General features: G+C 37.7%; 2 protein-coding genes across 17 annotated transcripts; one reads left to right on the forward strand and one right to left on the reverse strand.

The window, feature by feature from the left end:
- Positions 1-151: 151 nt before the first annotated feature.
- On the forward strand, positions 152-4,333 carry LOC116193044 (pentatricopeptide repeat-containing protein At2g19280). 14 transcript variants are annotated; one of them, XM_031521790.1, is made up of 6 exons: positions 152-351; positions 552-674; positions 750-1,429; positions 1,526-2,891; positions 3,029-3,873; positions 3,956-4,316. In XM_031521790.1, the coding sequence occupies exons 3-4, from the start codon at positions 776-778 to the stop codon at positions 2,864-2,866; spliced, it is 1,995 nt and encodes a 664-aa protein (XP_031377650.1). In that variant the 5' UTR covers positions 152-351; positions 552-674; positions 750-775; the 3' UTR covers positions 2,867-2,891; positions 3,029-3,873; positions 3,956-4,316. The 14 variants fall into 14 exon arrangements, with proteins under 14 accessions (XP_031377650.1, XP_031377644.1, XP_031377638.1 ...); XM_031521778.1 differs by having other exon boundaries at positions 153-351; positions 750-2,891; positions 3,029-3,200; positions 3,649-3,873; positions 3,956-4,333; XM_031521783.1 differs by having other exon boundaries at positions 153-351; positions 750-2,891; positions 3,029-3,200; positions 3,792-3,873; positions 3,956-4,333.
- Positions 4,172-19,172, reverse strand: LOC116193041 (exportin-7). 3 transcript variants are annotated; one of them, XM_031521774.1, is made up of 29 exons: positions 18,978-19,172; positions 17,913-18,164; positions 17,648-17,808; positions 16,543-16,608; positions 15,625-15,742; positions 15,415-15,530; positions 15,187-15,282; positions 14,428-14,551; positions 14,210-14,277; positions 13,868-13,954; positions 13,626-13,778; positions 13,431-13,526; positions 13,207-13,266; positions 13,006-13,124; positions 12,811-12,898; positions 12,291-12,395; positions 12,103-12,207; positions 11,969-12,021; positions 11,812-11,875; positions 11,591-11,725; positions 10,610-10,722; positions 10,438-10,531; positions 8,298-8,517; positions 7,184-7,314; positions 6,650-6,796; positions 6,298-6,426; positions 5,560-5,658; positions 5,200-5,238; positions 4,172-4,876 (listed from the first exon to the last, which is right to left on the reverse strand). In XM_031521774.1, exons 2-29 carry the CDS (start codon positions 18,151-18,153, stop codon positions 4,739-4,741), a joined length of 3,165 nt encoding a protein of 1,054 aa, XP_031377634.1. In that variant the 5' UTR covers positions 18,154-18,164; positions 18,978-19,172; the 3' UTR covers positions 4,172-4,738. The 3 variants fall into 3 exon arrangements, with proteins under 3 accessions (XP_031377634.1, XP_031377635.1, XP_031377633.1); XM_031521775.1 differs by having other exon boundaries at positions 12,103-12,204; positions 18,862-19,172; XM_031521773.1 differs by having other exon boundaries at positions 18,862-19,172.
- Between the last annotated feature and the right edge of the window lie 699 nt (positions 19,173-19,871).

Raw genomic sequence — 19,871 nt, forward strand, 5'->3', positions numbered from 1 at the left:
ATATTATTTTCTACATGGAGATGAGGTCCCTCTCTTTTTCCGATTTGTGGAATGGTCCCTCATGGCTCATGGGCTTTCTCATCAGCCGAGAGATTTGGGTTTCGTGGGCCTATTGGGCCATTTATCTGCCGCCTCTTGTCCTCTTCCTCGGCTTCTTTGGGTTCGGAGCAGCGGACTGTGACATGAAATACCCGAGCTCAAGCTTGAGCTCTGCTGAAGAAGAGGGGGAAGAAGAAGAAGAGAAGAGGCTCTCTCTTTAGCTTCCATTGATTCTCAGTCGCTTGGAGGTTCTGTATGCTTCCTTCTTTGCTGTATTAAGCTCGTTCTCTGCTCGTTTGCGCCGCATATGAGGTAACCTGAGGCTTCTGTGTGTTTCAATGCTCTGCTCGCTTAGGTATTGTTTGGATGGTGGGGTGGGGTGGGTTAGTTTGTATGCTGCTGACGGTGGGTGAGGTGTTTCGGGGCAGTAGTTGTGGGAGTATCTTCGTTATTCTTGATGTATTGCTTGCAACTGTCTGTTCTTTGTGACTGATACTAACATGGCCAAACAGAATTTCACATGACGCCGGTGCTAGTTGCAGCCCATTCCATTGGGCACTTGTGCATGGAAGCAGACAATCCCAGTGCCCAACAACATAGCACATACGTGTATGGTCATAATTAACATGACTTCCGTAAGTATAGTAGGCTTCAAGTCCCCGCCAGGTTGAACTCTGGCAATTTTACCTGAGATATTTCATCTTCTGCAGAATATCCTCAGCAGAGCTGGCTTTTCATGAAGAGTTCCATATCAGCTATCAGATTATGCGCTGATAAACTGAAGCCTGTCCTTGGGAGAAGTATAGTTTCTAGATATTTTTCAGCTGGGAGTTCAGCATTACCTATGTTAACTGTTCCGGAGGACGGTCCTTATTCCTCTGAAGGCCCCGTTTCTTCCGATGATGATCTTTGGCCCAATGTTGGGTGCATTTCGGCTAACTCCAAAGAAAGAAAGGGGTGTTGTCCTGGAGATTATTCTTATGAGTTTCCTGATAATCAGAAGGCTGAGGATATAGAGACGAAAAATGTAAGGATGATATTCGAAAATTGCGGGTGCAGTCTTGGGCCTCATAACGTGGTTCAAGGGCTGGGCACTTTCTTGAAAGAGAGTTCTGATGCTGCACTTTCTCGGGACTTCCTCAGGTGGTCAGAGAGATGCATTGGGAAGAAGGGCACCATTCAATCTGTTTGTAGAATGATACATATAATGGTTGCTGGCAATAGGAATTGCGGAGCAGTTGATCTTATTTTATGTCTAATAAGGAGTTATGGTGCAGAAGATGGCTCCTATGACCAACTGCTTGATATCTTTCATGAAACTCATGTGGAAAGAGAAGTTCTAGAAACTGTATACAGTATGCTAGTCGACTGCTATTTCCAGGAAGACATGGTAGATATCGCCTGTAAAGTAGCATGTAAATTAAAGCCGTTTAACATTTTCCCGTCAATGGGGGTCTGTAATAAAATAATAAAGGCATTATTGCAGTTGAAACAACTGGATGAGGCATGGGACTTCTTGGAAGAAATGCAGAATCGAGGTATTGCTGTGAATGCTTCTATTATCAGCTTGTTCATACGCGACTATTGTGCCAGAGGTGACATAGGAAGAGCTTGGAAATTGATCGCAATAATGAAAAACCATGGGATAAGAGCTGATGTTGTCTCGTACTCAATCATAATTCACTCCCTTTGCAGGATGTCCTTCTTGCCAGAAGCTACTTGTGTATTCTTCAAAATCTTGCAAGCAGGAATCCCTGTGGATTCAGTTTTGATTAGTTCTCTAGTTGATGGTTACTGTAGGGTGGGAAATCTTCAAAAAGCGATGAACATTTTGAAGATTCAAAATCTTCCTCTCAATATATTTTTGTACAGTAGCTTTATTACAAAGTTGTGTAGGGATGGTGACATGTTTAATGCTTCAGTCATGTTTCACGGGATGACTGATGCAGGCTTTTGTCCCGATTGTTATATATATACTGCCATGATTTGGGGATATTGTAAAGCAGGATACATGTACAGGGCTCTACAATATCTAGGGAAAATGCTGAAGAATGGAGTAAGACTGTCCACAGCTACTTATACAGTGCTCATTGGTGCCAGTTGTAAGGTTGAAGACATGAGTATGGCAAGGTGCATCTTTAGGATGATGCTAGCAGATGGTTTGAAGCCCGATATCTTTGCATACAACACTCTAGTTGAGGGCTACGGAAAGCAGGGCTCGTTTGATAAGGTCTTCGAGCTTCTTAGCATAATGAGGTCAGCGAACGTTCCTCCTGATATTGTGACCTACAACATTCTCATTCACAGCCTGGCATTGGGAGGGTTTGTGAAAGAAGCAAAGAATATCTTGGACGAACTTATCAAAAGAGGTTTTTCTCCTGATAAGGTCACCTTCACGAGTGTCATACATGGGCTCTCAAGTAAGGGGGTCTTCGAGGAAGCATTTCTGACATGGTTAAAGATGAATGAAAAGCAAGTAGAGCCCGATCTTATAACCTGCAGCAGTCTCCTTAGTGGGTATTGCAGGGCACACAGGATGGAACAAGCAAATGCTTTATTCCGGATGATGCTCGATGGAGGGTTGAAACCGGATCTTATTATATTCAACACTATTATACATGGATTTTGTCGTGTCGGGAACATAGGAGATGCCTGTAAGATGGTCAGAATGATGGGGCAACATGGTATTCTTCCGAATAATGCTACTCACAGGGCACTCGTCCTTGGATTTGAGAAGACTCGGGTCACAAATCCCTCAGAAACTGCTAATCTTAAGCTTCAAGAAATATTGAGAACTTATGGTACTCGTTCAGATTCTGGGGGGTAAAATGAAATCTTGCTTCTGCTTCCAGGTGAGTTTCCCTCATTCAGTTTCTATTGCTATATCATCCCGTTCACATCTTTCATCATTAACGGTATTCATCTCTGTTGTAACTTGCTGATGCATTTGGTTCTTATTGATGATGAGTGGATTGTTTATCATTACCAGGCAGACGATTTTCCAGAGTTCGATTTACCCTGGAACAACTGGGGACACGGAATGCAGATTTCAGAATGGTTTGGATCATATGCGTGGTAAAAGTAGAACGAAGCCACTACCAAAAGTTTTCTATTTCGGATTCTTTTGTGCAGATGGAGGTGCAGGTCATTTTTTGCGTTTGGTAACGGAACTCCATTCCAAATATATAATATATATATATATATATATATATGTATGTAGTAAATGGGGTTGAATGATGGTTAGGAAAAAAGTATGTTGAGAATCTATTATTAAATAGAGAAAAAGAGAAAAAAGTAATGATTATGTCGTAGAATTAATGGAAGAATTGAGTGGAGTGAAGGAATTTATTATTAAAGTGTTAATTGTAATAATGACGAGGAAAAAAATGTGTGAGAATGTATTATATAATATAAGAAAATGACAAAATAGTAATGACTATGTTGTTCAATTTGGAAAAAAATGGAGTGGGGTAGAATTAGAATGGAGTTTAACTCTATTTCCAAACATAAATTTAATCTCGTATTAACTTTATGACCTCCGTTTTAGCCGCGAGCTCATTCAGGTGTCTGAATTTTCATTATTTGAAGCAAGCACTTTTTACACTGCAGATCTCTGGTGTTAGAATTGAACTGGCAACACAATTCACGCAGACTTGGGTCTAACAGTGCAAGTCTAAAGCTTTAGCGGAAGAGATTCTTTTGCTCCCAAACATTTATTTTCCTAAGATTCTGATTGCCTTGTCAACATATAGGCCAAGCTTTGCATGGATGACGACTGATAATGTGGATGGTCTATCCTCTATCACCAGTCTCGGGGCTTTGGTATCACGAAAGGTAAGGCTGCAAATGCGTTTCATCATCCAATCTCCTTAGCTCTTTCAGGGAGGAGGTCTATTTACTCAAACTTGTAAATCAGTTTGTCGCAGAACCAAATTGGATGAGGACAGCATTGGCAAGGTTCCTACTTATTCTCTCAACATACTATTAAAGCTCCCCAAGCAAAGCATGGGTTCTTACTTGTAAATTGTGAATTGCATGTACCCGACTGTTGAGAATCGGGATTTCAAGATATTGCCCGACAGAAGAAATGAAACAAATCACACAGAAATACAAAATGGATGGATATATCATCTTTCTTCATCCTCTAATGTCCCCTTTTTTTTTCTTTTTTTTTTCTCCCTTCATGTGTACTGTTGTTGAGAGAGGTACAAAAAATGTCAGAACAGTTTCAATGTACAGACAGACCCGGCCCCAAAAGGAATACACCTATCAATCTCCAAAATGGGAAAAAAAATGATCTTTACATCTAAAATCCAACCCCCCCTGCCCCCAAGAAAAGGAAAAAAGAAAAGGGGAAAAAAAAAAGAAAAAAAGGCCACGATCACAATGATATTTGCAGGGGAGATCCCACAACTAAACCAAGCCAACCGACCTGTGAAATCCTGCCTGAAATAGCAACCCTACGTCTGACTCCTAAAGGGTGGAGCAAAGCTGTACAATTTACAACAATCATATCGTCCGGGGACCGCCTCCACCGGAAGACAACAGCTTAGGAGATTTTCCTTTTTTCCCCAACTCCAAGAGACAGTAGGAGTTATAACACAAGGAAATCTCCCATGTACAAAAAAAATATATCCTGACCAACCATTCAAAAAAGTTCCGAGCTCGGCGATGGGACGGCCTCGTCTACAGAGGAACACTATTTGACACGGAATTCATGCCTAAACACAGTGAGGTTCTGAGTGAACTTATCCCTGTTCTTCGAATCCAAACTCCGAGTCACATCCGCCATTAACTTGTCAAAACACAGTGACAGTCGTTGGTGCTGATCCACCGGCTGTAAGGTAAAAGACACAGCCAGATCGGTTAGACGAAAAAAGATATTAACAAAAACAGATTGGTCAGAAAATGGAAACAAAAGGATGCAGTTACAAGAATCTTCGTATCATACAAATGTATGGTTAAAAGAAAATCTAAAACTCTTTTTCCTTATTTTTGTTCACTCAGAGAGAAAAACAGAAAAGGGAAGAGTTAAAAAGAGATTTTTTTTTATTTTTTTTTCTGCATCTGCATCAAGAATTCTTGGGGTCAGTTTAAACAAGAGCACTGCATGTTGAGATATTAATTACAATCATTGGACTCAAAAAAGGCCAAACTTACTTGTGAAGCCAAAATCCTAGCCTTCAGATCGGGAAATATCTGCCAAAGATATGACAAAAATCTCAGCGGATGACATGGGCATATGTAACATGGCAGAGTCTAACCATGGAAACTGGAACAAATCATCAAGATCGAAAATCGTCTTGACATAATGAACAGAGTGCTCACAATATAAACGTGCATCAAATAAGAGATTTTCCAGACGCAGATATAAGAGGATTATTTCCCAAAGAACAACAACTAGATTTTCCAGGATAATCAACATTGAGAAAAATGAACTTAATGAAAATTAATAAAACTATCAACATACGAGTAGATACAGGGAGAAAACAGGAGTTCGCAAGGAAAAATAAGCATCACCTGCTCATTAATAAGAATCAAGCTGAGCATCGGTCTGCTGAGACTCCATTGATTACCACAGTCCTCAAACAAGACAATCTCGAATAGGGTCTTCAAAATCTACAAAAACAAGATGCATGGACATCTCAATATATAAATTTCTAAGTCCAACATTCATCTTATAGTCCTAACAAGATATCGCTACCAGTATTTTATACTGGGCTATCCAAAGCATTGCCAGTATTTGCTTCTGACTTATTCATAACCATACAGCTCGACGCAGGTTATTTAATTATTTTTTTATTTTTTTGGCCACTTGTATGTTGTTTGTTTCTCAGTGCGAGAGTGGATAAAATATGCATGGAAGCCCTTTGTCTGAATGAATATTTTACAGAGAGTCAGATGCCCTTTGACGTTCAGGTTTACATTAATTGCATTCATCATCAGACAAGTTTTTCCTATATTTATCTTCAACAATATAGTTCTTAGAGGAAAAGCTTGATTTGAATATGACATAACTTTCAGATAGACATTGAAGCTTCACAACTGATATGGCAATTCAAACATAGACCATGTCAAACTTATTTGGACCCTCATATTATGAGGGATTGACTGACCACAATTTTACTGCAATGGAAATGATAAAAACCATCATCATACTCCAGCAATGGTTCACTTAGTAGTCGATAATTTACCATGCCTCCTTTCAGTCGAAATAAAATTCTAAAATTCATAATAGAGTTAAAAACAGTCACTTACTTCTGGAAATAAATTCGGACAATCTACAATATGTCGAGTGAGAATAACTGCAGCAGGAGAAGTTGGTGACTCCCCCATTGTGATGTTGTTGAAGTAGAAAGCAGCCAGATTATCGACGGCAGATGCACACTGAAACAGAAAGGTGATGTTAACTTTCAGGATACGCCTGTGTTCTGGAAGAAGTAGCACTCAGCTTTGAAAGGAGCCAAAAACAAATAATCAACCAGAATTATTTAACTCCTTAGCGTTAAAGATGGTTTTGACTTAAGATTTTGTCTCTTCAGACAAAGAGCGTCTATAAGAAAGAGACCAGAAAGGCAACAGAAAAGATTGACTTGAATAAAAGTGTTACCTGAGATGAGATATTTGTGTCCAACCCTTTGAGACCTGACTCGAGTGAGCCAACGATATGCATGAAGGTACTTGTGTCAAGATTTAGTATGAAATTAATGTGGTTGCTGAAGAGATTCTCCAGAAACGCAAAATAGGCTCTTGTCAGCTGGAAAAAAATAAAAATAAAAATAAAATGATTAACTCTTACCTAGAAAATGCAGCAAGATGGCATGTGTTGGAACTTCAACCAAAGAAGTCAAGAATTTCTTCACATAAAGATGTTAAGCTACGGGAGTTTGAACCCAAACAAGAACAAACTCAAATACTAGCTACATAGCAATAAACCTTGACTAATAACCAACTCCCTCCTCCACAGTATGCCAAAGCCCAAATCAATACTAGAGTATTCAGCAACATACACCGAAGCCCAAAAGAATAGCTCATTTCATTGGTCATATTTGGGTTCACATCTTAAGAGGTTCTTGTTATCAGCGCCTCGCAAATAATGGCCGAGCAAGCTTGCCACAGAGCAGGAAATTGAGAGTCTACATACCTTCCGGTAAGCGAGAATATCAGCCAAAGGAATCGACAGGATCATCTTCATAACTATGTTAAGTACTTCAGAGAGAGCTGTATCACCATAAAGTTCAAATACACCAAAGTTGACATAGTTTCCGGCAAGAGCTGTCACAAGAACACGCAGAAAAGGTTGGTGCACAGGTTTCAGTTCACTGTGAATAAATCGAAATAAGCACCCAAACAAGAAAAAGAAAGAAAGACCAGGACAATAGCGAGTTCTCATCACAGAATATAGTAACTTACAACACACATTTCCACAATGGGCCTTCTCAATTTTTTACAGCTTCAACAAATAGACATTGTACCTCTGATGGAAACATTAGAAATTCAACCCTAACCTATGCAATAAAACGTAAGAAAATAAATACTTGTAATACTCAATGTCAAGGATCAGACATTCTAATGCCAACTATCTGACACCTAGGAAACTTCTACCAGCATCTTCTTTATCATAATATATGAGTTTACACGACAAATGCTCGTCAATACTAAGGTCCATACTTGATACTTGGACTAACTCATAGCTAACAACGGCTATACGGACCCATGAAATTATTATACAGCCCAGCAGAGCTAAGATGCTACAGGCAATGGCCTAAATTCATGAGAAGTCATATATAGTAATGCAGACTTATTTCCCAATATATGAATCAAGAAAATGTTGCTAAGAGTTATGTTCACCAGTAGATTTCTATTCAGCCATCCATCTCTCCTACAAACCCCAAACCAATCATCATGGTACACCATACTCAACAAATAGCCGAGGCAAAACCAACCATTGAGTTTACATGGAAAAAGGGAAAAGGGAAGAATGTGATAAAATATATAGACACACATATATATATCAGATAATTCTTGCCTGAGAAAAGCTGCATCAAAGAATCAATGATATACATCAAACTCCAAAATTGGCACCTCAAGAAAACCTATTTTTCCAATATTAAGACTAAATATATATCTTTGTCAAGAAGTATAACACAGCATCCACAGCCAATATGGGTCTACACCTTCTGAAAAAATCATAAAGCTCTCTGATTGTCAGGATATTGTTCAATCAATTTCAACAAAGAAAAGAGATATGATCTTACCTCTAGATAGAATTGTTAAACAAATCCAAATCCCCTTGTATTTGAAAGCATATATATCGGCAGCATTTGGAAGAGATAATATTCTTGATCCATAAGCTACAATTAATTTACTGACTTCGCGGAAAAGAAGGATGCCATTAGGAGAAGATGAGTCAAAAGTCAAACGCTGAGCTTTGTTCAGTACAAATTCAGCCATGAATTTTAACAATGGGGTGGTAACCTGCAGCATTAATTTGACCATACTCTGAGCAAATGCAGCATCATACATATAAGAGCAAATAAAAGGTCAATAAAATGGAAAAAAGAGGCAAACACCACAGAACATCAGCGGTTATATAAAAGGGACAGAAGATGCTAGAAGAGGTAAGTCATGCTGATAAAAAGCAGTGCAGCTTCAAGTAATGTTCACAGGCAATAAGCAGTAAGGCACTGAAGAATACTTGTAGCAGTGTCTTATGAAGACAAAGAAGAGTTTTAAGACCACGGCCACTAAACGATCAAATGCCACAACAAAGTAAAATTATTCAAACCATCTCACCTCAGACATAAGACTGAGGACATTCTCCAACACACACACACACACACACACAAACCTAAAAATCACCTCATAAATCGCAGACTAACAATCCCTTATTCTAATAATTAATAAAATAATATAGCAAAACCAAAATATTTTGGTTTATTGAGAGAATACCATCCATGTGGTGGGAAGAGGACCAGATCTAATGTCATATATAAGTGAAGTCCAGAACTAATTACAACAGAAATAAGCCCTCAAGACAGCACAGACCTAATCCTATCCCCTGCAAGAACTCAGCTTCTTTATTTCCCATACCCTTATTTATCGTTTTCCACATACCATTGCTATTCCTGGATATCCCATGAAAAAATGAAAAAGAAAAAAAAAAATGAGATACTGCTGCTGAAACTTAAATTGATTGATGCTGCAAAATCAACGGACATTAAGCTTCTAGAGAATCTATAAACTAGTTATTTATACAAGATGCAAACACTCCAGATAATCATTCATTTAAATGCGTCTTTATCAACAGTTTCTTTTATACTGATAAGCAAAGAAATATAGAGCGTGTTTACTTTTAAAAATTAATTCTCCATTTCCATCTCTATTTTTCTGCTCCTTTCCTAAATTTATTTCTCCACCGAAAGGTATAAAAACACATTTATTAATGTTAAGTCAGAAATTTATTTTTCTCTAAGAAAAACCGAGAAATATTCTTTACAAGTTATAACTTAAACATGATAATTTTTTATCTAAATCATGTATATAACAATTTGAATAAATTTTATCTTTTGAAATAAAGCATCATACATGTATAATAAGTTGCTCTTTTAGTTATTAACACATAAACTACATCTGCAACAATAAATCAATAAAATCTCCATACAAGCTTGATGATGGACTATTAAAAATTAAAGAAAAATTAGAAAAAGAATCGGGAGAAAAGAATAGGAACTTTTGATAACCCTAGAGTAAAATAAATGAGAAAATCGTCATAAAAGGATTTTTTTTTATATAAGTATTAAATTCATTAGTTAAAGGAAGTTCTAGATTCAATTTATAAATAGAAAGGTAAATAGAAGAAGCAAAGTCATACTTTAGAAGGTGGAAATGGAAACAATTAGCTAACGAAAAACCAGAGAATTAAAACGATGCTTTCTAATTCATGTGCAAATTTGAATAGTAGAGAAGAAAATTTACCTAGAAAGTTTTCTTTTCATTTCTATTATAAGTAAACATAATTTTTGCAGTGTCAACTTTATAGAAAGTTTTTGGGAAAAGTGAAAAATTCCCAAAAGTAAACAGGCCCAAATATTCTACAAACCTACTACTCCAATTAAGCACATTCAGTTAATAGATGCTAGAACAGCAAACTGCACTTAAATCTAGAGGATTAACAATGATGCAATAAGGAGGTACAAGATGCAAGAAAAAGCTGGACCTAAAATCTGCGCTACAGCACCTGAGAAAACATATGATAATAGTGAATTTACAGAATAAACATGCATCTTTTCATGAGGCGAGAAACTAGACATAAATTTGGATATGCTTTTAGACTGAATTGCGGAGAGGTCAAATGACAAGAGAACCAAGGTAGAAGTTGAACTTAAATTCCCATACCTCGGGTGTATCAGTCCAGTGAGAGATACCCTTCAAAAGAAGTGGAAAATGAGCCGGATACAGCCAATCAAAGAGAAGCCCATAAGTTCTGCGACTGCAAATTCATAAAGCACAGCGTAAGGCTACTTGAACCTTTGGCAGCAAAAAAAATTCTTAGTGAGAATTTGCTGACCTATTTGTGGCCATGGCAATTCCTCTGAGGTCCCTCATCAATCCAATCAATGCATATTTCACAGCATCAGTCCGAAACATTGTATCAGGTGTTGACTCCAAGGTTAAAAATACCTAATTCAAGCAGGAATAGGATCAGATAACCAAATCCAAGTGCAACGATATTGCATCATCAAGGTGCAAGCATCTATGAAATGTCACTATTCTTGATGATAACAGGATTAAAAAACCGATGACATGCCAGAAATTTCAAGAAAGACAAACTCGTCATGATGCACAAACAATGTAGGTTCAGCTTAAATGAAAGCTGACTAAAATTAGTTTAATTTCTCGTGGATGCAGCACATCTTGCCAGAGATTTCCATACGAGTTTAGCCATAGATGGAACATATTAAATAGTACAAAAACATATTCGCTTTAGCAAACTTTTTTCTCTTTTTTTTTTTTGGGCTAACCCGGATGTCCAGCTTTGCCCAACTAATCCCCGGGGCTCCATGAACCCCCGGAGATGCACGGAGTGGGTAATCACGCCAAAGGCGCTCCGGTGGCTTCAAGGGGTCTCGAACTTGCTTAAGCAAACTAGTATAGGTTTGCATTGACAGAACAAAGGGATAGCAAGAGCCATCAAATGGGAAGAAAAAAGTATATATGGAGTCAATATGTGGTTTCCTTTCATCAGTTCTAGACAGCGAACAGCCTTTTGGCAATTTCAATATGCATATGCAAACGCTGCCATGCTGATGGGCACGCATCCCTTCCTGTAATAAATCTGCCTTTCCAATCAAAATGCTACTTGAGACAAATTGTTAAGTATGCCCAGAATATCATGCAGAGACAAATGCCATAGCACCAGAAAAAGCATATAGATATTGCCAGGCATGAAAAGACAAAGGATAAACTGATACAAAACATTTTCAATATAAGATAATCGTCTTGATAAACGGAAGTTCCCAAAAACATTATGGTTAAAATGCCGCCATACTTGCAAGAGGGGTTCCATTGAAGACTTGAATTTCACAGGGCTGTCCTCCATGAATATTAGCCAGCCTATAGTATAATAAAATGTTGTCCGGCTTCGAGAACATCTATTCTGGTCTAGAAATGGAAAGTGCTCCCTCTGGAATCAAATTTCAAAGATAAGCAGGTCAGGACAATATTAGCAATGCAAATAAAATATCAAAGCAAAATAGCATCTAGAATTACAGTATGATTTGCAATGATGAATTTAACAGTATCCAACTTCAGAAGCAGCTTTCCAGTCATATACCTGAAAAAATCAATGAAAAATATTCAAAGTTGTGGAATGTACACTGATGCAATGATAATAAATGAAGAAGCATAGTCAGAATTGGAGACTAACCCCGAAGCCAGCTCCAAGAATAAACTCAAGGTGTGATCAATGACCTCTTCACTCTGAAAGAGAATTCAAAAAATCAGAAAACAAGAAAAGAAGGATAAGATCACCGTGTCCACAGGGAAAAAAGAATAACTTACCTGAGTATAGCATTTCAGGTTTGTTGCTATCTTGCCAACAATCACATTCAAGAGCACTAAATGGTCATGCAGTCCTAGAAGGTCGGACAAGCGGGCATATAACTGCTGCAACAAATAATAGTACCTCATCATCAAAGGATTTTACAAAAAGGACCACCAAAGAACAAATACGTTAGGAACATAATTACCTTCGATGAATGCATAGCCTGATCACCAACATAAGACTTCCTGAAATTCTGGAAGAATGTGAGTATTGCTCGATCAAGTCTTTGTTTGCTAAGTTCACCATATCTCTGCAGAAAGGGGCATTATGAGAAACAGGAACGCTGAAGAATTAATAACAATTACAGTGATCGATTTATTTATCCCGGGGAGGGGGGGGGAAGGTTATCAACTTATCAATATATATCCAGCTTCAACATGGCTGCTAAAGGTAGTTAGAGAATAAGAAAAATTGTGGAGACTAAACATCCAAACATTCAGATATGAAATCCACATAAAAAATTCCAGCAATACGGGAATATGAACAATGTAAGAAAGAGTAAAACACATTGTGCCCAATCATAAATAAAATCCTACAGGAAAGACATGAAACAAAGTGAAAGAACTAGACTAAAAAGAAGATAATACAATAGCAGCAGCGAGAACAGATAAGTCTGGCTCTTATTAATTAAAAGCATCAGGCACATGTGAGTGCCGCAGGATCACCTGACTGTGCAGCCCAGTGTCAGTCACATTAATCAACTGTAAAACACGTGCAGAAAGTTCTGCATCAAGCGCCTCTTGTGTCTCCATACTGCAACATAGTACATAGAAATTTAACACTTCGCGCGATTAGTATACCAACTAGAGCCAGACAAGAATAATAATACATAAAATGAGAATGAACAGGGAAAATCATACCTGCAACCACTGCATTGTTTAATTTTTAGTATCGCAGCAATGATATGTACGATCCAAGCAAGTTTGGCTTCAATAACTGATAGCTCACTAGTATCACTTATTGGCAACCTTCCTCTATCCTGTAGATGTAAAGAAAATAATCAATGCAAATGAAATGAAGCAGAATTAAGTTATCTCAACAAAAGAAGCTTGTCATTATACTGTGTAAGCTTGCAGAATAGGCTCCATCACTTGTATTATGTATAAGCTACTGCTTTGATACTGCAACCAAGAAAACCAGGCTTCAGTATACTAGAAACCAACAAAATGCAGTTCCACCAACCAAGAACGGCCACAAAACAGGATCATATCAACTTCAAGAAGAGAAAAACTCTTCCTTGGATTACCAAGAGCCTCAACATCCAACATATTGTCTAAACTGTCACCTGAAATCTGCAGAGATATGGAAAGCAATCAAGCTGATCCTGAAGAAGTTCAACATTGTCCAAAGGATTCTCTGAGAGATCTTCTGGGAACCCGGCCTAAAAATACAAAGAGAAAGTATCGAATTTTAAAAAATAAATAAATGCATATCATGTCAATCAATATTAATGTTCAGGATAGCACAGCTACCAACAGACCTGTATGGAGTCGAATCTTGATGTAATAAAACCTTCAGTTATCTTAGGTACAAATTCATCCAGTAGACTGGGTGCATCAGCTTTCAAGTATGGTACAGAGGTCACTAGTCTTGACCACAACCCCAGGAGGTAGTACACACTGCTGCTGGCCCACTATTGAGAAAATGAAACACAGAGAGTCAAACATAATAATACTGGAAAATTTTCTCACCGTAGACATGTAGGATCACATATTTGCAGACCTGCCAAGATTGCAAGGACTTTAAAGTAAACTGCGCCACCAATTGTATCCAGTCACCATAACCCTCCACATTAACAAGTTCTGACAACTGCAACAAGGGAGATAGATCAAAACTATGAAAAAAGTAATTCACAAAACAAGTTGCTTAAGAAGTAAAATACTTGCAACATCAACATAGGTCCTTGCCAAAGTATAATATGCACAAAAAATGAATCGATGACCACTAACATCATACATTATTACTATCCAATAAAATGGACCAAAAGCCTACAGATAGCATAAAGCAAGAGCAGCACCAAAGAGAAATGAAATCTGAAAAATATAAAGAAAAAAAAAAAAAAACCTGATAGTTTACTCTGAACCGTCCGAGAAGCCGACAAAATTCATGGTAATTGTCATGATCAGCAAGTCCTGATAATAAATAGAGAGAATTCCATGCAGAAATTAACAGCACTCAATTAGACAAACATCATTACCAAAATGATATATATATAAAATAAGACAACTGAATATCAGGTATTTATAAACAAATAATTATGGTAATAGAAAAGCTCCAGTCACCTTGCCCAGATTGCAAAATTTCTTTAGTGCCAGTCATCAAATGTGCCAAGAACTTAGATCGCGCGGCCTCATTGGTGAATAAGGAACGTCTTACAGAGGCTAGTCGTACCAAGCACTCAAGGGCCTGAAAGAACAAGATAGAAGTTCGCTATGTCAGGAAAATGAATTATTATGCATGTGATTGTAGCTAACTCATTAAAAGCATGCCAACAAAGAAATGTCATACACTTATCCACAAAGTTACTAATTCGACTGAACTGTTTTTCACAAAAGGGTCAGTAAAACAAATGCTGTCAGTTCATTAATTGCCTTATTTCTAGGCCTCCAGCAAATTCAACATTCAAGACCGGTTGAGAGATAGAAATAAACATCAGAGAGGCCCAGAATCCTTAATAATCTAGATTTCATAATCAATAAATGGTAAGTAATCCTGACGAATAGCTCAACATCATGTTAAGCCAGATCCCTTTATGAGGCAAGACAGGATTAAAATACACAAAAAAATCCCGTTACACTGCCACTTTCACTTTGCGCACAAGGAAACACCATGGAAATAAGATTGGCACAATTAATTGTCCGATTCACCCTTTCTTTCCTTTAGAAGGCTCCATTAATGCATCATGCAGTAACAAGACAGGTACATGAAATTGACCTTTTATCTTTAATTGGATCCAAATAATGGTTCTCACACATTTACATTCAGAAAAGATAAGCAAGAAACTGGTTAATGCCACATGGTCTAGCAACTCAGAAACTGACCTCCTTTGACAGAGGAGTGTTTCCAATGCTGTAGTAGTCAAAAAAGATCTGCAGGGTAGCAGGATCCTCCAACACTGGTTTCCAACCGGTAGGAATCTAAGACAGTCAACAAAATTAGTATAAGTAGTGACACACGATATATCCAAAAAGACATCCACTACCTGAATTAGCTATCTCTATGAAGAAGAATTACGGACGAGCAAGCACATATGGAATATATTGATCTACCTGAACAGTGCCAAACTCTTCTGAGCTTTCGTCAATAGAAGTCCCAACAAAATCAAAGGATAAGCACTTGAGGGCAAGTGATAATGCCAACTCTTGCAAACGGCTTGCCACAGCTCCTACATTAATGAAGAGAAACCATCACTTCATTAACGAAAAATGCATCTGTACTAAGAGATTCTAATGCCTCATTTTGTCCTGAATTTATATTACCATCACTTTTAAGTTGAGAAAGTGAAGTCAAAGATATCTGGAATATTTGGAAAAGTGACTGGTCCCGAAAGTTGCAGGCAACCCTCCTATGATGTGTTGAAGGCAGTGTTGGATTTGCCTGAATAACCCCAAAGTTGAAGAAACAGGTAAGACGTTACAATATAACATGTAGATATGATTGGACAACAATAAGCATTATAAGTGTGAATGTGAACACTTTCAATGACCAATTGGAAATTACTACAAGGAGGTTGCCAAATATTGAAATTTTCAAATTGGCAATGACCAATTTCGGTGATTCCAAGAACAATATTGGCAAATACTGCCAAATGACACTCGCCCACTTTGACAAGGTTGACAGGTTAGTTAAAAGATAAATAGTTTTAAATTTTCTACAAAGCAAGAATAATTTTAAAAATAAAAAATTGCAAAAGGAGAAACAGGGAGAAAAACAGCAGTGGGTCCAATAACAGCCACACCACCAAAGATTCATCCCTCTTAGAGAAGAGAGGGAGGAGGGAGATGAGCTGGTGATGGCCGGCATTAAGCCTACTACCCCCGTCCATTGCCATTGTTCTCTCTATTTTCTTTTTCTTGTCAAAAGTTATTTTATTTTTTATAAATTTTTAAAATATATTTTTCTTAAACAGAATGTTAGGTCACAGAGTCTAAGAATGGGGATATGTGTCAGTGAAGTATCCTGCAAGGATGGCTAGTTTTATTTACCTATTTCCCTCCCCCCCCCCAACCCCCTTTTTCGATATATTCAAATCATATAATATTATGAACACAATATTAGAAATAGTTACTCCTACACCACCTAAATTTCTCAATACGATCACTGTAAATCCACAGGTACTAACATCTGAGCTTTATCTCAATAAATGTTACCAAAAGGACCATGTTCAAAAGTTCAACCTGATTCATCTCGGAAACAAGTTGATTCAATATCTTCAAACCAATGGTGTAGTGATCAGATGTCGCCTGCTCAGAAACAAAAACAAAAATAAGCATTTATTAAAAATAAACGCTTGACTTAATTAAAATACTTAAAAGGTTGAACTTTGTATGCATGAGTGATACAGAATTTAATGCTAGAGGAGTTCAAATGTTTTGAAACTAAGAATAATAAATAGGCCATAAGTGCGTGCGTGCATTTCTCACAATACCTTATTCGGAAAATTAGAGGCTTATTCTTTTCCATAAAGTGTACAAGAATCAATTCAGACAGAGGACCAACTGTAATAGGTCCCTCTATACAGAGGTCAAATTCTAAATATCTCTATATGGTCACTGGATGTTTCTTTTCTGTCCGGATGAGTACAGGTAAGAGGAAGATGCAATAACGGCATGATCTAGGATTAGAATAAGTACAGATATAATTAGTCCCCCAACACTACTCGTCTTCTGTAGATATTTTACACGGATTGAAGAGCTTTTTGAAACTATTCAATTTAACTTGGAACTCAGCATTTTTCCCAGTTCAGAATAGACATTTATCATTCCCCAGGATGACGTCTAACTATTCCATGTATTACTTCCCTTATTTCTTCATAATGGACAAACATAAAGAAAACCCATAACAAGATAATAGGTTCCTGCCATAACTATAAGAATGATTTTTCACACAAAACATGCTCAGATAGCATAACTCAATGGTACGACCAACATGTTTAGACAGAACAAAGACAATATAAAAACACTTAAAAACTGAATAAGAGTTGAGTCAAACCATTAATATTCATAAAGGGAGAACTCATCAGAAGATTGCGATAAGTGAATAGGTGAAAATTCATGGAAAATTTCACTCTTATTTTATCCACTTGTATCGAGACCAATGGTGTTCTTTCAGCTCATAAAATTCCAGTGTTTTCAATCCAGAGACAAACTACTAAAAAATATATCAATACAAACTATACCAAGGATGTTGCACTACCCTGGGAATCTACACCTAAGCAAACCATTCAACTGATTTAAGCAAATGCTGCAAGTACATATATATGCCCTTGAAAAGTCAATAAACCTGGCTTAGGAAATCCATTGAGTCTTTAACCACGTCCCGGAATCGATCATCATCAAACCACCCAAATTTTGTCAAGCGACATAAGAGTTGAATTAAAGAAGCAGTTACAAAAGGCTGCAACTTAGGTCCTCTGGTTGCCAGATAATTGATAAGGTAATTTCCTGCACAGTAACACCACAGCAACCAAATGATGATGAGGCGATGTAAGAGTTGCCTGTAAAGTAATGGAAATGCACTATCTGAGCAAGCAGGAAAAGAAGATTACGAATATCGAGACGCAGCTGCAAGGCTAGGGTGTGCTCGGTCACTTGTTTCAGTAAACTCGAACTAGCGAGCATCAAGGCATATGGAGTCAAAGCATTATCAAGGATATACTGGCATTGCGAAATATAATCTGTGTTGACCGAAAAACATTTCAGAGTATTCTCAGCATGCGCCCGCTCAGCCGAGTCCTGTGAATTGTACAGCCTCTCGCACAATGCCTCTAGCTGCGCCAAGCTCTCCATGACAGCAGGGTCTGCCAAGATAGCAACAAGGTCACACTTGAGGTAATACAGAAGCATTTCCAAAATGAACATGAAACAGCATTAACTCGCGCCGACACCGAAATTTTTGCGCGCAAATCATTTTCTCAGAAGCTGCAACATAAATGTTGTTGATCATGCTGTCAATTTGCGTATCCAAAAATGGAAAATATTATCGATTCATTTGGCAACTTAACAAAAAACACCGAGATAAGTATTAAAGTTGCGATTCAGAGTCCGTTACGGTTGAAACGTTTGCGGGAATTATACACCGGATCATGTATTTCCATGTACTCAAAAGGATCAATTATCAACCATTAGCCATGTCAGATAACATTCTAATGGAATCTGCAAACGATCATTTTCCAGTTTACTAAGCCCGGACAGGCGTTTCCGGTCAGAGGTGACACGGAAAATGTGATTATCGAGTTGCTTAGGATTAATGTCATCGGAAAACTGCAACTAAGCAGCGACTGCGGTCGGTTCCGTGTAATCCAACTCCCACTCAACGTCTCCGATCCTCAAAGTGCTTCTCGTACTTCCAAGAACGACAACGCAACCAATCGGAAGCGGATTCATTGCAATGTGTATCAGTCACCGAGGAAAGTGCCACCGCCGAGGCACTCACCAATCGCCGGAAAGTCAAAAAGCAAACTCGAAGCGCTCAAACAAGATTCGAAGAAAGGATACCGGAAGTATCAATCCGATCAGGAACAGCGCCACGGGCCGGAGATAATCACCGGAAGATCAACTCCGTCACCGAGGATGGTCAGGATAAGGTCGGAGGGAGCTGAGAGAGGGTGGACCTTGGGATCTGAGATCTAAGGATAGTCGGCTTTGTGCTCCGGAAATCGCATGAATCTTCGGTTTGCTTCCGGCGATGGAGGTTGCGATACGGAGAGTTGCAGAGAGGGAGGAGATGAGTGGGAGAGGGGGAGAGAGGAAGGAGAAAGTTCTCTCTTCTATGGCTCTTCTTAAGTTGTCTAACAAAGAGAGAGAACCAAGGGTCCGCTCTTTCTTCTTCATACCTTTTTCTTTTACATTTTTTTTATTTTAATTTATGCAATATTTATTTCCAAAATCAAATTTAACTTGATTTTACTTTAATTTACTTTACCTCAATTCAACGAGATAACCATTACTTTTTTACATTCTTCTTCAAATTTTCTCTCTTATTTTTCTTATATATTATTACGATTAATTTTTTAATATTAAATTCTTTCAATTATTCAATATTTTTCCTCAATTTCAACATTTTTTTCTCGATTCAATTTTTCTATTTTATTTTTTAAATTCAATCACATAATTTTTTCAAACTATTTTTGTATTCATTTTCTTAAATCAAACTTAATTTTGTTGTCCAACGCAATATTAATCTTTTACCATTTTTGATCATTTGTAATGATAATATAATATTTTGGGGGCTTAATTCCAATCCGCCCTTTGCATCTTTTACCATTTTTGATCATTTGTAATGATAATATAATATTTCGGGGGTCTTAATTCCAATCCGCCCCTTGCATCTTTTACCATTTTTGATCATTTTGTAATAATAATATAATTTTTTCGGGGCTTAATTCCAATCCGCCCCTTGCAGTATGTCCCAACTTAATTTGCTTCCTACAATTTCAACTATTTCAATTCAAACCCTGTAAATGCGACAATGACAAATTGTGTTCCTTCGAAACATCATTGGGTCT

This window comes from Punica granatum, chromosome 1, assembly GCF_007655135.1.
Source record: "Punica granatum isolate Tunisia-2019 chromosome 1, ASM765513v2, whole genome shotgun sequence".
Lineage (NCBI taxonomy): Eukaryota > Viridiplantae > Streptophyta > Magnoliopsida > Myrtales > Lythraceae > Punica > Punica granatum.

Coding starts and splice junctions, on each gene's coding strand:
- LOC116193041 (XM_031521774.1), bottom strand. CDS start 18,153: ATGGAGAGCTTGGCGCAGCTAGAGGCATTGTGCGAGAGGCTGTACAAT. Junction 11,876..11,968: donor TTCTTGGAGCTGGCTTCGGG/GTTAGTCTCCAA, acceptor TGATTTTTTCAG/GTATATGACTGGAAAGCTGC. Junction 7,315..8,297: donor TTTAACAATTCTATCTAGAG/GTAAGATCATAT, acceptor TTCTTGTGACAG/CTCTTGCCGGAAACTATGTC.
- LOC116193044 (XM_031521784.1), top strand. CDS start 776: ATGAAGAGTTCCATATCAGCTATCAGATTATGCGCTGATAAACTGAAG.